Source organism: Pseudophryne corroboree, chromosome 8 (genome assembly GCF_028390025.1).
Source record: "Pseudophryne corroboree isolate aPseCor3 chromosome 8, aPseCor3.hap2, whole genome shotgun sequence".
NCBI lineage: Eukaryota > Metazoa > Chordata > Amphibia > Anura > Myobatrachidae > Pseudophryne > Pseudophryne corroboree.
Window position 1 is genome coordinate 6353113 of NC_086451.1, and position 14567 is coordinate 6367679.

General features: G+C 58.1%; 1 protein-coding gene across 3 annotated transcripts in view; it reads right to left on the minus strand.

Moving 5' to 3' along the window:
- Positions 1 to 1202: 1202 nt before the first annotated feature.
- The window catches only part of SARDH (sarcosine dehydrogenase), a 64812-nt gene continuing 51447 nt past the window's right edge, over positions 1203 to 14567 (minus strand). The window contains exons 7-9 of one of the 3 annotated variants that reach the window (XM_063935846.1): positions 3064 to 4188; positions 1757 to 2326; positions 1203 to 1577 (exon numbers count right to left, since the gene is read on the minus strand). In XM_063935846.1, the coding sequence (XP_063791916.1) occupies positions 4063 to 4188 (126 nt within the window). In that variant the 3' untranslated portion in view covers positions 1203 to 1577; positions 1757 to 2326; positions 3064 to 4062. Of the gene's footprint in view, positions 2327 to 3063; positions 4189 to 14567 lie in introns of all 3 variants that reach the window. The other 2 variants (XM_063935845.1, XM_063935844.1) reach the window with 2 other exon arrangements.

Sequence of the window (14567 nt, forward strand, 5' to 3'; positions counted from 1 at the left end):
TCATCCAGACCGCTACACCGTCATCCAGACCTCTACACCGTTACCCAGACCTCTACACCGTTATCCAGACCTCTACACCGTTATCCAGACCTCTATACCGTTATCCAGACCTCTATACCATTATCCAGACCTCTATACCGTTATCCAGACCTCTATACCGTTATCCAGACCTCTATACCATTATCCAGACCTCTACGCCGTTACCCAGACCTCTACACCGTTACCCAGACCTCTATACCGTTACCCAGACCTCTACACCGTTATCCAGACCTCTATACCGTTATCCAGACCTCTATACCATTATCCAGACCTCTATACCGTTATCCAGACCTCTATACCGTTATCCAGACCTCTATACCGTTATCCAGTGTCAGTTTGCAATATTTTGGGGTACAGGCTAATCTCCCCATTTAATGCAGCTAACATAATAAATTACCACCACTTTTTTGAAATGGAATGAAACGCATCTAGTTGTACTAAGTGAACTACAGGACTCCTTTCACAGCAGCTCTTGGGACACAAGGAGTTGCTTGTCATTAAGTACATATGGGCAGATTGAATTTACATATTGCTTTGCATTACCCTAAGAAACAAGTTGGATTCATTCCCAATGACAGCCACAGTAACGAGCCAGCAACGGTAAAGTGAGTTATTAATGCCACACGCCACTAGAGACAGGAGAAGCCCTTCATACATTCTACAGTTCTACTGGGAACACACATAAACCAAAAAGCTGAGGCTGCAGTCATTTCAGCTGCTGTGACATCATCAGATCCATCTGTTTGTATGAATCACCCACACAGTGCGATCTACATAATGTCTTTGGGCTGTGGACCAGCCTTTTATGTGTGCACCTTGCTGGTCACCATAACGTCCAACCATTGAAAACACAAAAACAGACACGTAGCGAGGCTACAACCCCCCCCCCCTCCCCCCGTGCTGAACATGTGACGTGGGGCCCCTAGGAAGAAGACGTGTGCTGGAGCAGCGTAAGGCGGCTCTGGATGGCTCTACAGGCCGCAGGGTGTAAGGATGCTACAGGCAGTGTCACAGCAGTTCCCGGCACCAATGGACGCCCCAGGCCGTGTGTTGCCTCTTGCACACCCCTATGTACAGCCCAGCACCCTGAGCATAGTAATGTGCACCAGCTGTGCGGGCGGGGCTGGGGTGTGTCGGGAGATCTATACAACAGGACACCTCTATAGGATCAGCCACTTCATTCATTTTAATGTTATCAAATTTCCTTCAAAATACAAATATGCTCAGGCCCAGTACTGTATATCTTCTATTACTAATGAGAGTGAGGGGATATGGGGACTTTATTCTCTGCATCTGACGGGCAATGAAATGTCATTTCCTGCAGTGTGACATCACAGAGGAAGTGTCCAGTACCTCCAGTGTGACATCACAGAGAGCAAGTGTCCGGTACCTCCAGTGTGACATCACAGAGAGCAAGTGTCCGGTACCTGCAGTGTGACATCACAGAGAGCAAGTGTCCGGTACCTCCAGTGTGACATCACAGAGAGCAAGTGTCCGGTACCTGCAGTGTGACATCACAGAGAGCAAGTGTCCGGTACCTCCAGTGTGACATCACAGAGGAAGTGTCCGGTACCTGCAGTGTGACATCACAGAGAGCAAGTGTCCAGTACCTGCAGTGTGACATCACAGAGGAAGTGTCCGGTACCTGCAGTGTGACATCACAGAGAGCAAGTGTCCAGTACCTGCAGTGTGACATCACAGAGGAAGTGTCCGGTACCTGCAGTGTGACATCACAGAGAGCAAGTGTCCGGTACCTGCAGTGTGACATCACAGAGGAAGTGTCCGGTACCTGCAGTGTGACATCACAGAGAGCAAGTGTCCAGTACCTGCAGTGTGACATCACAGAGCAAGTGTCCGGTACCTGCAGTGTGACATCACAGAGCAAGTGTCCGGTACCTGCAGTGTGACATCACAGAGAGCAAGTGTCCGGTACCTGCAGTGTGACATCACAGAGGAAGTGTCCGGTACCTGCAGTGTGACATCACAGAGAGGAAGTGTCCGGTACCTGCAGTGTGACATCACAGAGGAAGTGTCCGGTACCTGCAGTGTGACATCACAGAGGAAGTGTCCGGTACCTGCAGTGTGACATCACAGAGGAAGTGTCCGGTACCTGCAGTGTGACATCACAGAGGAAGTGTCCGGTACCTGCAGTGTGACATCACAGAGGAAGTGTCCGGTACCTGCAGTGTGACATCACAGAGGAAGTGTCCGGTACCTGCAGTGTGACATCACAGAGAGAGTGTCCGGTACCTGCAGTGTGACATCACAGAGAGCAAGTGTCCGGTACCTGCAGTGTGACATCACAGAGGAAGTGTCCGGTACCTGCAGTGTGACATCACAGAGGAAGTGTCCGGTACCTGCAGTGTGACATCACAGAGGAAGTGTCCGGTACCTGCAGTGTGACATCACAGAGGAAGTGTCCGGTACCTGCAGTGTGACATCACAGAGGAAGTGTCCGGTACCTGCAGTGTGACATCACAGAGGAAGTGTCCGGTACCTGCAGTGTGACATCACAGAGGAAGTGTCCGGTACCTGCAGTGTGACATCACAGAGGAAGTGTCCGGTACCTGCAGTGTGACATCACAGAGGAAGTGTCCGGTACCTGCAGTGTGACATCACAGAGGAAGTGTCCGGTACCTGCAGTGTGACATCACAGAGGAAGTGTCCGGTACCTGCAGTGTGACATCACAGAAAGCAAGTGTCCGGTACCTGCAGTGTGACATCACAGAGGAAGTGTCCGGTACCTGCAGTGTGACATCACAGAGGAAGTGTCCGATACCTGCAGTGTGACATCAGAGAGGAAGTGTCCGATACCTGCAGTGTGACATCACAGAGGAAGTGTCCGGTACCTGCAGTGTGACATCACAGAGGAAGTGTCCGGTACCTGCAGTGTGACATCACAGAGGAAGTGTCCGGTACCTGCAGTGTGACATCACAGAGGAAGTGTCCGGTACCTGCAGTGTGACATCACAGAGGAAGTGTCCGGTACCTGCAGTGTGACATCACAGAGAGAGTGTCCGGTACCTGCAGTGTGACATCACAGAGAGCAAGTGTCCGGTACCTGCAGTGTGACATCACAGAGGAAGTGTCCGGTACCTGCAGTGTGACATCACAGAGGAAGTGTCCGGTACCTGCAGTGTGACATCACAGAGGAAGTGTCCGGTACCTGCAGTGTGACATCACAGAGGAAGTGTCCGGTACCTGCAGTGTGACATCACAGAGGAAGTGTCCGGTACCTGCAGTGTGACATCACAGAGGAAGTGTCCGGTACCTGCAGTGTGACATCACAGAGGAAGTGTCCGGTACCTGCAGTGTGACATCACAGAAAGCAAGTGTCCGGTACCTGCAGTGTGACATCACAGAGGAAGTGTCCGGTACCTGCAGTGTGACATCACAGAAAGCAAGTGTCCGGTACCTGCAGTGTGACATCACAGAGGAAGTGTCCGGTACCTGCAGTGTGACATCACAGAGGAAGTGTCCGATACCTGCAGTGTGACATCAGAGAGGAAGTGTCCGATACCTGCAGTGTGACATCACAGAGGAAGTGTCCGGTACCTGCAGTGTGACATCACAGAGGAAGTGTCCGGTACCTGCAGTGTGACATCACAGAAAGCAAGTGTCCGGTACCTGCAGTGTGACATCACAGAGGAAGTGTCCGGTACCTGCAGTGTGACATCACAGAGGAAGTGTCCGATACCTGCAGTGTGACATCAGAGAGGGGTCTTGCACTTTGCGCTCGGTAAATGACGCGTCTGCTTGGATAGAGACGCACGTCCAGAGGAAGCTATAAACCGCAGTTCACGTGCGCTATCCAGGATCTCCTGTATAATGGGGTCACATAGGGGCTTTACGTGCTCTGTAAGTTGCGCTGTCCAGTCCTTTCTGCCAATCAGGAATCATGATGTGAAAGTCCATACTCAGCAGCTGTGATATAGTCCCGGGGAGCCGCAGGGAACGTCTGTAAGTACACGGAGTATAGCATGTGTGTCACTAATGTGACCAGACTATGATATATGGGTCCTGTCAGTAAATTCCCTTCACTCGGTTATTATTAGGATCAAACGGGGACTTTAGGTGGGCTTCAGCGGGGTACGAGACGCCCATCCTTTCCAGGGTGTATTCCCCACTGCGCACAAAATCCGAGGTGACCTGCAGGGAGAGAACAGAGCGAGGGTCAGGGGGATAAATCCAGGGTCAGTTATTACTGTATGTCCAGATCTGGTCCCTCATGTCTAATTACTGCTCCCAATCAATGATGGGATAATTAGCAAAGAATTCTTGTCACATTGTTACCGGTCTCTGCACAGCTGGCGCCAGATTACCTGGTCATGGTCACACGCAGGTGAACCCGGCAATGCGACCGGCCAGTGTAAATAGAAGAGGACCGGTCGTACACACAAGAGGACAGCAGGTACCAACGTAGTGCGGACATTCATCAATTTACATCACATGTGAGCAGGAATATTAGGAACAGTGTGTGTAATGATCTCCCCATCAACTGGACTATAATGCACAAAACAAAAACACTGGACGGACACCAACCTCACGTCCTGTTCTCTATTCCACACCTCACCCATATCCAACAGTCCCTCCAGCCTGTCACACCATCACACTGCAGCCTTACAGGGTGTCATAGTGTGGGGTAACACAGGGGTCCCTACATACCCTTACTGTGGGGGTAACACAGGGGTCCCTACATACCCTTACTGTGGGGTCACACAGGGGTCCCTCCATACCCTTAGTGTGGGGTCACACAGGGGTCCCTCCATACCCTTAGTGTGGGGTAACACAGTGGTCCCTCCATACCCTATGTGTGGGGTAACACAGGGGTCCCTACATACCCTATGTGTGGGGTAACACAGGGGTCCCTACATACCCTTTGTGTGGGGTAACACAGGGGTCCCTACATACCCTTAGTGTGGAGTAACACAGGGGTCCCTCCATACCCTTAGTGTGGGGTAACACAGGGGTCCCTCCATACCCTTAATGTGGGGTAACACAGGGGTCCCTCCATACCCTTAGTGTGGGGTAACAGGGGTCCCTCCATACCCTTAGTGTGGGGTAACGCAGGGGTCCCTACATACCCTTAGTGTGGGGTAACGCAGGGGTCCCTACATACCCTTAGTGTGGAGTAACACAGGGGTCCCTACATACCCTTAGTGTGGGGTAACAGGGGTCCCTACATACCCCACACTAAGGGTATGGAGGGACCCCTGTTACCGCACACTAAGGGTAACGCAGGGGTCCCTCCATACCCTTAGTGTGGGGTAACGCAGGAGTCCCTACATACCCTTAGTGTGGGGTAACGCAGGAGTCCCTACATACCCTTAGTGTGGGGTAACACAGTGGTCCCTACATACCCTATGTGTGGGGTAACACAGTGGTCCCTACATACCCTATGTGTGGGGTAACACAGTGGTCCCTACATACCCTATGTGTGGGGTAACACAGGGGTCCCTACATACCCTATGTGTGGGGTAACACAGGGGTCCCTACATACCCTTTGTGTGGGGTAACAGGGGTCCCTACATACCCTTAGTGTGGAGTAACACAGGGGTCCCTCCATACCTTTAGTGTGGGGTAACACAGGGGTCCCTCCATACCTTTAGTGTGGGGTAACACAGGGGTCCCTCCATACCCTTAGTGTGGGGTAACACAGGGGTCCCTCCATACCCTTAGTGTGGGGTAACACAGGGGTCCCTCCATACCCTTAGTGTGGGGTCACACAGGGGTCCCTCCATACCCTTAGTGTGGGGTCACACAGGGGTCCCTCCATACCCTTAGTGTGGGGTAACAGGGGTCGCTACATACCCTTAGTGTGGGTTAACAGGGGTCCCTCCATACCCTTAGTGTGGGGTAACACAGGGGTCCCTCCATACCCTTAGTGTGGGGTAACACAGGGGTCCCTCCATACCCTTAGTGTGGGGTAACACAGGGGTCCCTCCATACCCTTAGTGTGGAGTAACACAGGGGTCCCTCCATACCCTTAGTGTGGGGTAACACAGGAGTCCCTACATACCCTTAGTGTGGGGTAACACAGGGGTCCCTCCATACCCTTAGTGTGGGGTAACACAGGGGTCCCTCCATACCCTTAGTGTGGGGTAACACAGGGGTCCCTCCATACCCTTAGTGTGGGGTAACACAGGGGTCCCTCCATACCCTTAGTGTGGGGTAACACAGGGGTCCCTCCATACCCTTAGTGTGGGGTAACACAGGGGTCCCTCCATACCCTTAGTGTGGGGTAACACAGGAGTCCCTACATACCCTTAGTGTGGGGTAACACAGGAGTCCCTACATACCCTTAGTGTGGGGTAACACAGGGGTCCCTACATACTCTTAGTGTGGGGTAACAGGGGTCGCTACATACCCTTAGTGTGGGGTAACACAGGGGTCCCTCCATACCCTTAGTGTGGAGTAACACAAGGGTCCCTACATACCCTTAGTGTGGAGTAACACAGGAGTCCCTCCATACCCTTAGTGTGGAGTAACACAGGGGTCCCTACATACCTTTAGTGTGGGGAAACACAGGAGTCCCTCCATACCCTTAGTGTGGGGTAACGCAGGAGTCCCTCCATACCCTTAGTGTGGAGTAACACAGGGGTCCCTACATACCCTTAGTGTGGGGTAACACAGGAGTCCCTACCCCTACATACCCTTAGTGTGGGGTAACACAGGGGTCCCTCCATACCCTTAGTGTGGGGTAACACAGGAGTCCCTCCATACCCTTAGTGTGGAGTAACACAGGGGTCCCTACATACCCTTAGTGTGGGGTAACACAGGGGTCCCTCCATACCCTTAGTGTGGGGTAACACAGGAGTCCCTCCATACCCTTACTGTGGGGTAACACAGGGGTCCCTCCATACCCTTAGTGTGGGGTAACACAGGAGTCCCTACATACCCTATGTGTGGGGTAACACAGGGGTCCCTCCATACCCTTAGTGTGGAGTAACACAGGGGTCCCTACATACCCTTCGTGTGGAGTAACAGAGGGGTCCCTACATACCCTTAGTGTGGGGTAACGCAGGGGTCCCTACATACCCTTAGTGTGGGGTAACACAGGGGTCCCTCCATACCCTTAGTGTGGGGTAACACAGGGGTCCCTCCATACCCTTAGTGTGGGGTAACACAGGGGTCCCTCCATACCCTTAGTGTGGAGTAACACAGGGGTCCCTACATACCCTTCGTGTGGAGTAACAGAGGGGTCCCTACATACCCTTAGTGTGTAGTAACACAGGGGTCCCTACATACCCTTAGTGTGGGGTAACAGGGGTCCCTCCATACCCTTAGTGTGGAGTAACACAGGGGTCCCTCCATACCCTTAGTGTGGGGTAACACAGGGGTCCCTACATACACTGAATGAGTGAGACAAGATGCCACCACACAAGTAAGCACCTGTATGGGATGGGGCACTAGCGGAGGGCACTGGGGAAGACACTGGAGGAGAGGGGCACTAGCGGAGGGCACTGGGGAAGACACTGGAGGAGAGGGGCACTAGCGGAGGGCACTGGGGAAGACACTGGAGGAGAGGGGCACTAGCGGAGGGCACTGGGGAAGACACTGGAGGAGAGGGGCACTAGCGGAGGGCACTGGGGAAGACACTGGAGGAGAGGGGCACTAGCGGAGGGCACTGGGGAAGACACTGGAGGAGAGGGGCACTAGAGGAGGGCACTGGAGGAAAGGGGCACTGGAGAAGACACTGGAGGAGAGGGGCACTAGAGGAGGGCACTGGAGAAGACACTGGAGGAGAGGGGCACTAGAGGAGGGCACTGGAGAAGACACTGGAGGAGAGGGGCACTAGAGGAGCGCACTGGAGAAGACACTGGAGGAGAGGGGCACTAGCGGAGGGCACTGGGGAAGACATTGGAGGAGAGGGGCACTAGCGGAGGGCACTGGGGAAGACACTGGAGGAGAGGGGCACTTAGTGGTGGGCACTGGGGAAGACACTGGAGGAGGGGCACTAGCGGAGGGCACTGGGGATGACACTGGAGGAGAGGGGCACTAGCGGAGGGCACTGGGGAAGACACTGGAGGAGAGGGGCACTAGCGGAGGGCACTGGGGAAGACACTGGAGGAGAGGGGCACTAGCGGAGGGCACAGGGGAAGACACTGGAGGAGAGGGGCACTAGCGGAGGGCACTGGGGAAGACACTGGAGGAGAGGGGCACTAGCGGAGGGCACTGGGGAAGACACTGGAGGAGAGGGGCACTAGCGGAGGGCACTGGGGAAGACACTGGAGGAGAGGGGCACTAGAGGAGGGCACTGGAGGAAAGGGGCACTAGCGGAGGGCACTGGGGAAGACACTGGAGGAGAGGGGTACTAGAGGAGGGCACTGGAGGAAAGCGGCACTAGAGGAGGGCACTGGAGAAGACACTGGAGGAGGGGCACTAGTGGTGGGCACTGGGGAAGACATTGGAGGAGAGGGGCACTAGAGGAGGGCACTGGGGAAGACACTGGAGGAGAGGGGCACTAGAGGACGACACTGGGGATGACACTGGAGAGGGGCACTAGAGGAGGGCACTGGGGATGACACTGGAGGAGAGGGGCACTTAGTGGTGTGCACTGGGGAAGACACTGGAGGAGGGGCACTAGAGGAGGGCACTGGAGGAGAGGGGCACTAGCGGAGGGCACTGGGGAAGACACTGGAGGAGAGGGGCACTAGAGGAGGACACTGGGGAAGACACTGGAGGAGAGGGGCACTAGAGGAGGGCACTGGAGGAGAGGGGTACTAGAGGAGGGCACTGGAGGAGAGGGGCACTAGAGGAGGGCACTGGGGAAGACACTGGATGAGAGGGGTACTAGCGGAGGGCACTGGGGAAGACACTGGAGGAGAGGGGCACTAGTGGAGGGCACTGGGGAAGACACTGGAGGAGAGGGGCACTAGCGGAGGGCACTGGGGAAGACACTGGAGGAGAGGGGTACTAGAGGAGGGCACTGGAGGAAAGGGGCACTAGAGGAGGGCACTGGAGAATACACTGGAGGAGAGGGGTACTAGAGGAGGGCACTGGAGGAAAGGGGCACTAGCGGAGGGCACTGGGGAAGACACTGGAGGAGAGGGGTACTAGAGGAGGGCACTGGAGGAAAGCGGCACTATAGGAGGGCACTGGAGAAGACACTGGAGGAGGGGCACTAGTGGTGGGCACTGGGGAAGACATTGGAGGAGAGGGGCACTAGAGGAGGGCACTGGGGAAGACACTGGAGGAGAGAGGCACTAGAGGAGGACACTGGGGATGACACTGGAGGAGAGGGGCACTAGAGGAGGGCACTGGGGATGACACTGGAGGAGAGGGGCACTTAGTGGTGTGCACTGGGGAAGACACTGGAGGAGGGGCACTAGAGGAGGGCACTGGAGGAGAGGGGCACTAGCGGAGGGCACTGGGGAAGACACTGGAGGAGAGGGGCACTAGAGGAGGACACTGGGGAAGACACTGGAGGAGAGGGGCACTAGAGGAGGGCACTGGAGGAGAGGGGTACTAGAGGAGGGCACTGGAGGAGAGGGGCACTAGAGGAGGGCACTGGGGAAGACACTGGAGGAGAGGGGTACTAGAGGAGGGCACTGGAGGAGAGGGGCACTAGAGGAGGGCACTGGAGGAGAGGGGCACTAGAGGAGGGTACTGGAGGAGAGGGGCACTAGAGGAGGGTACTGGAGGAGAGGGGCACTAGAGGAGGGTACTGGAGGAGAGGGGCACTAGAGGAGGGCACTGGAGGAGAGGGGCACTAGCGGAGGGCACTGGGGAAGACACTGGAGGAGAGGGGCACTAGAGGAGGGCACTGGAGGAGAGGGGCACTAGAGGAGGGCACTGGAGGAGAGGGGCACTAGCGGAGGGCACTGGAGGAGAGGGGCATTAGAGGAGGGCACTGGGGAAGACACTGGAGGAGAGGGGTACTAGAGGAGGGCACTGGAGGAGAGGGGCACTAGAGGAGGGCACTGGAGGAGAGGGGCACTAGAGGAGGGCACTGGAGGAGAGGGCACTAGAGGAGGGCACTGGAGGAGAGGGGCACTAGAGGAGGGCACTGGAGGAGAGGGGCACTAGAGGAGGGCACTGGAGGAGAGGGGCACTAGAGGAGGGCACTGGAGGAGAGGGGCACTAGAGGAAGACAATGGAGGAGAGGGGCACTAGAGGAGGGCACTGGAGGAGAGGGGTACTAGAGGAGGGCACTGGAGGAGAGGGGCACTAGAGGAGGGCACTGGGGAAGACACTGGAGGAGAGGGGTACTACAGGAGGGCACTGGAGGAGAGGGGCACTAGAGGAGGGCACTGGAGGAGAGGGGCACTGGAGGAGAGGGGCACTAGAGGAGCGTACTGGAGGAGAGGGGCACTAGAGGAGGGCACTGGAGGAGAGGGGCACTAGAGGAGGGCACTGGAGGAGAGGGGCACTAGAGGAGGGCACTGGGGAAGACACTGGAGGAGAGGGGCACTAGAGGAGGGCACTGGAGGAGAGGGGCACTAGAGGAGGGCACTGGAGGAGAGGGGCACTAGCGGAGGGCACTGGAGGAGAGGGGCACTAGCGGAGGGCACTGGAGGAGAGGGGCATTAGAGGAGGGCACTGGGGAAGACACTGGAGGAGAGGGGCACTAGAGGAGGGCACTGGAGGAGAGGGGCACTAGAGGAGGGCACTGGAGGAGAGGGGCACATGAGGAGGGCACTGGAGGAGAGGGGCACTAGCGGAGGGCACTGGGGAAGACACTGGAGGAGAGGGGCACTAGAGGAGGGCACTAGAGGAGGGCACTGGAGGAGAGGGGCACATGAGGAGGGCACTGGAGGAGAGGGGCACTAGCGGAGGGCACTGGGGAAGACACTGGAGGAGAGGGGCACTAGAGGAGGGCACTGGAGGAGAGGGGCACTAGAGGAGGGCACTGGAGGAGAGGGGCACTAGGAGGGCACTGGAGGAGAGGGGCACTAGCGGAGGGCACTGGAGGAGAGGGGCATTAGAGGAGGGCACTGGGGAAGACACTGGAGGAGAGGGGTACTAGAGGAGGGCACTGGAGGAGAGGGGCACTAGAGGAGGGCACTGGAGGAGAGGGGCACTAGAGGAGGGCACTGGAGGAGAGGGGCACTGGAGGAGAGGGCACTAGAGGAGGGCACTGGAGGAGAGGGGTACTAGAGGAGGGCACTGGAGGAGAGGGGCACTAGAGGAGGGCACTGGAGGAGAGGGGCACTAGAGGAGGGCACTGGAGGAGAGGGGCACTAGAGGAAGACAATGGAGGAGAGGGGCACTAGAGGAGGGCACTGGAGGAGAGGGGCACTAGCGGAGGGCACTGGGGAAGACACTGGAGGAGAGGGGCACTAGAGGAGGGCACTGGAGGAGAGGGGCACTAGAGGAGGGCACTGGAGGAGAGGGGCACTAGAGGAGGGCACTGGAGGAGAGGGGCACTAGCGGAGGGCACTGGAGGAGAGGGGCATTAGAGGAGGGCATTGGGGAAGACACTGGAGGAGAGGGGCACTAGAGGAGGGCACTGGAGGAGAGGGGCACTAGAGGAGGGCACTGGAGGAGAGGGGCACTAGAGGAGGGCACTGGAGGAGAGGGGCACTAGAGGAGGGCACTGGAGGAGAGGGGCACTAGCGGAGGGCACTGGGGAAGACACTGGAGGAGAGGGGCACTAGAGGAGGGCACTGGAGGATGGGGGGCACTAGAGGAGGGCACTGGAGGAGAGGGGCATTAGAGGAGGGCACTGGGGAAGACACTGGAGGAGAGGGGTACTAGAGGAGGGCACTGGAGGAGAGGGGCACTAGAGGAGGGCACTGGAGGAGAGGGGCACTAGAGGAGGGCACTGGAGGAGAGGGCACTAGAGGAGGGCACTGGAGGAGAGGGGTACTAGAGGAGGGCACTGGAGGAGAGGGGTACTAGAGGAGGGCACTGGAGGAGAGGGGCACTAGAGGAGGGCACTGGAGGAGAGGGGCACTAGAGGAGGGCACTGGAGGAGAGGGGCACTAGAGGAAGACAATGGAGGAGAGGGGCACTAGAGGAGGGCACTGGAGGAGAGGGGCACTAGCGGAGGGCACTGGGGAAGACACTGGAGGAGAGGGGCACTAGAGGAGGGCACTGGAGGAGAGGGGCACTAGAGGAGGGCACTGGAGGAGAGGGGCACTAGCGGAGGGCACTGGAGGAGAGGGGCATTAGAGGAGGGCACTGGGGAAGACACTGGAGGAGAGGGGTACTAGAGGAGGGCACTGGAGGAGAGGGGCACTAGAGGAGGGCACTGGAGGAGAGGGGCACTAGAGGAGGGCACTGGAGGAGAGGGGTACTAGAGGAGGGCACTGGAGGAGAGGGGTACTAGAGGAGGGCACTGGAGGAGAGGGGCACTAGAGGAGGGCACTGGAGGAGAGGGGCACTAGAGGAGGGCACTGGAGGAGAGGGGCACTAGAGGAAGACAATGGAGGAGAGGGGCACTAGAGGAGGGCACTGGAGGAGAGGGGCACTAGAGGAGGGCACTGGGGAAGACACTGGAGGAGAGGGGCACTAGAGCAGGGCACTGGAGGAGAGGGGCACTAGAGGAGGGCACTGGAGGAGAGGGGCACTGGAGGAGGGCACTGGGGAAGACACTGGAGGAGAGGGGCACTAGAGCAGGGCACTGGAGGAGAGGGGCACTAGAGGAGGGCACTGGAGGAGAGGGGCACTAGAGGAGGGCACTGGAGGAGAGGGGTACTAGAGGAGGGCACTGGAGGAGAGGGGCACTAGAGGAGGGCACTGGAGGAGAGGGGCACTGGAGGAGGGCACTGGAGGAGAGGGGCATTAGAGGAGGGCACTGGGGAAGACACTGGAGGAGAGGGGCACTAGAGGAGGGCACTGGAGGAGAGGGGCACTAGAGGAGGGCACTGGAGGAGAGGGGCACTAGAGGAGGGCACTGGAGGAGAGGGGGCACTAGAGGAGGGCACTGGAGGAGAGGGGGCACTAGAGGAGGGCACTGGGGAAGACACTGGAGAGGGGTACTAGAGGAGGGCACTGGAGGAGAGGGGCACTAGAGGAGGGCACTGGAGGAGAGGGGCACTAGAGGAGGGCACTGGAGGAGAGGGCACTAGAGGAGGGCACTGGAGGAGAGGGCACTAGAGGAGGGCACTGGAGGAGAGGGGTACTAGAGGAGGGCACTGGAGGAGAGGGGCACTAGAGGAGGGCACTGGAGGAGAGGGGCACTAGAGGAGGGCACTGGAGGAGAGGGGCACTAGAGGAAGACAATGGAGGAGAGGGGCACTAGAGGAGGGCACTGGAGGAGAGGGGCACTAGAGGAGGGCACTGGGGAAGACACTGGAGGAGAGGGGTACTAGAGGAGGGCACTGGAGGAGAGGGGCACTAGAGGAGGGCACTGGAGGAGAGGGGCACTAGAGGAGGGCACTGGAGGAGAGGGCACTAGAGGAGGGCACTGGAGGAGAGGGGTACTAGAGGAGGGCACTGGAGGAGAGGGGCACTAGGAGGGCACTGGAGGAGAGGGGCACTAGAGGAGGACAATGGAGGAGAGGGGCACTAGAGGAGGGCACTGGAGGAGAGGGGCACTAGAGGAGGGCACTGGGGAAGACACTGGAGGAGAGGGGCACTAGAGCAGGGCACTGGAGGAGAGGGGCACTAGAGGAGGGCACTGGAGGAGAGGGGCACTGGAGGAGGGCACTGGGGAAGACACTGGAGGAGAGGGGCACTAGAGCAGGGCACTGGAGGAGAGGGGCACTAGAGGAGGGCACTGGAGGAGAGGGGCACTAGAGCAGGGCACTGGAGGAGAGGGGCACTAGAGGAGGGCACTGGAGGAGAGGGGCACTGGAGGAGGGCACTGGAGGAGAGGGGCATTAGAGGAGGGCACTGGGGAAGACACTGGAGGAGAGGGGCACTAGAGGAGGGCACTGGAGGAGAGGGGCACTAGCGGAGGGCACTGGAGGAGAGGGGCATTAGAGGAGGGCACTGGGAAAGACACTGGAGGAGAGGGGTACTAGAGGAGGGCACTGGAGGAGAGGGCACTAGAGGAGGGCACTGGAGGAGAGGGGTACTAGAGGAGGGCACTGGAGGAGAGGGGTACTAGAGGAGGGCACTGGAGGAGAGGGGCACTAGAGGAGGGCACTGGAGGAGAGGGGCACTGGAGGAGGGCACTGGAGGAGAGCGGCATTAGAGGAGGGCACTGGGGAAGACACTGGAGGAGAGGGGCACTAGAGGAGGGCACTGGAGGAGAGGGGCACTAGAGGAGGGCACTGGAGGAGAGGGGCGCTAGAGCAGGGCACTGGAGGAGAGGGGCACTAGAGGAGGGCACTGGAGGAGAGGGGCACTGGAGGAGGGCACTGGAGGAGAGGGGCATTAGAGGAGGGCACTGGGGAAGACACTGGAGGAGAGGGGCACTAGAGGAAGACAATGGAGGAGAGGGGCACTAGAGGAGGGCACTGGAGGAGAGGGGCACTAGCGGAGGGCACTGGAGGAGAGGGGCATTAGAGGAGGGCACTGGGAAAGACACTGGAGGAGAGGGGTACTAGAGGAGGGCACTGGAGGAGAGGGCACTAGAGGAGGGCACTGGAGGAGAGGGGTACTAGAGGAGGGCACTGGAGGAGAGGGGCACTAGA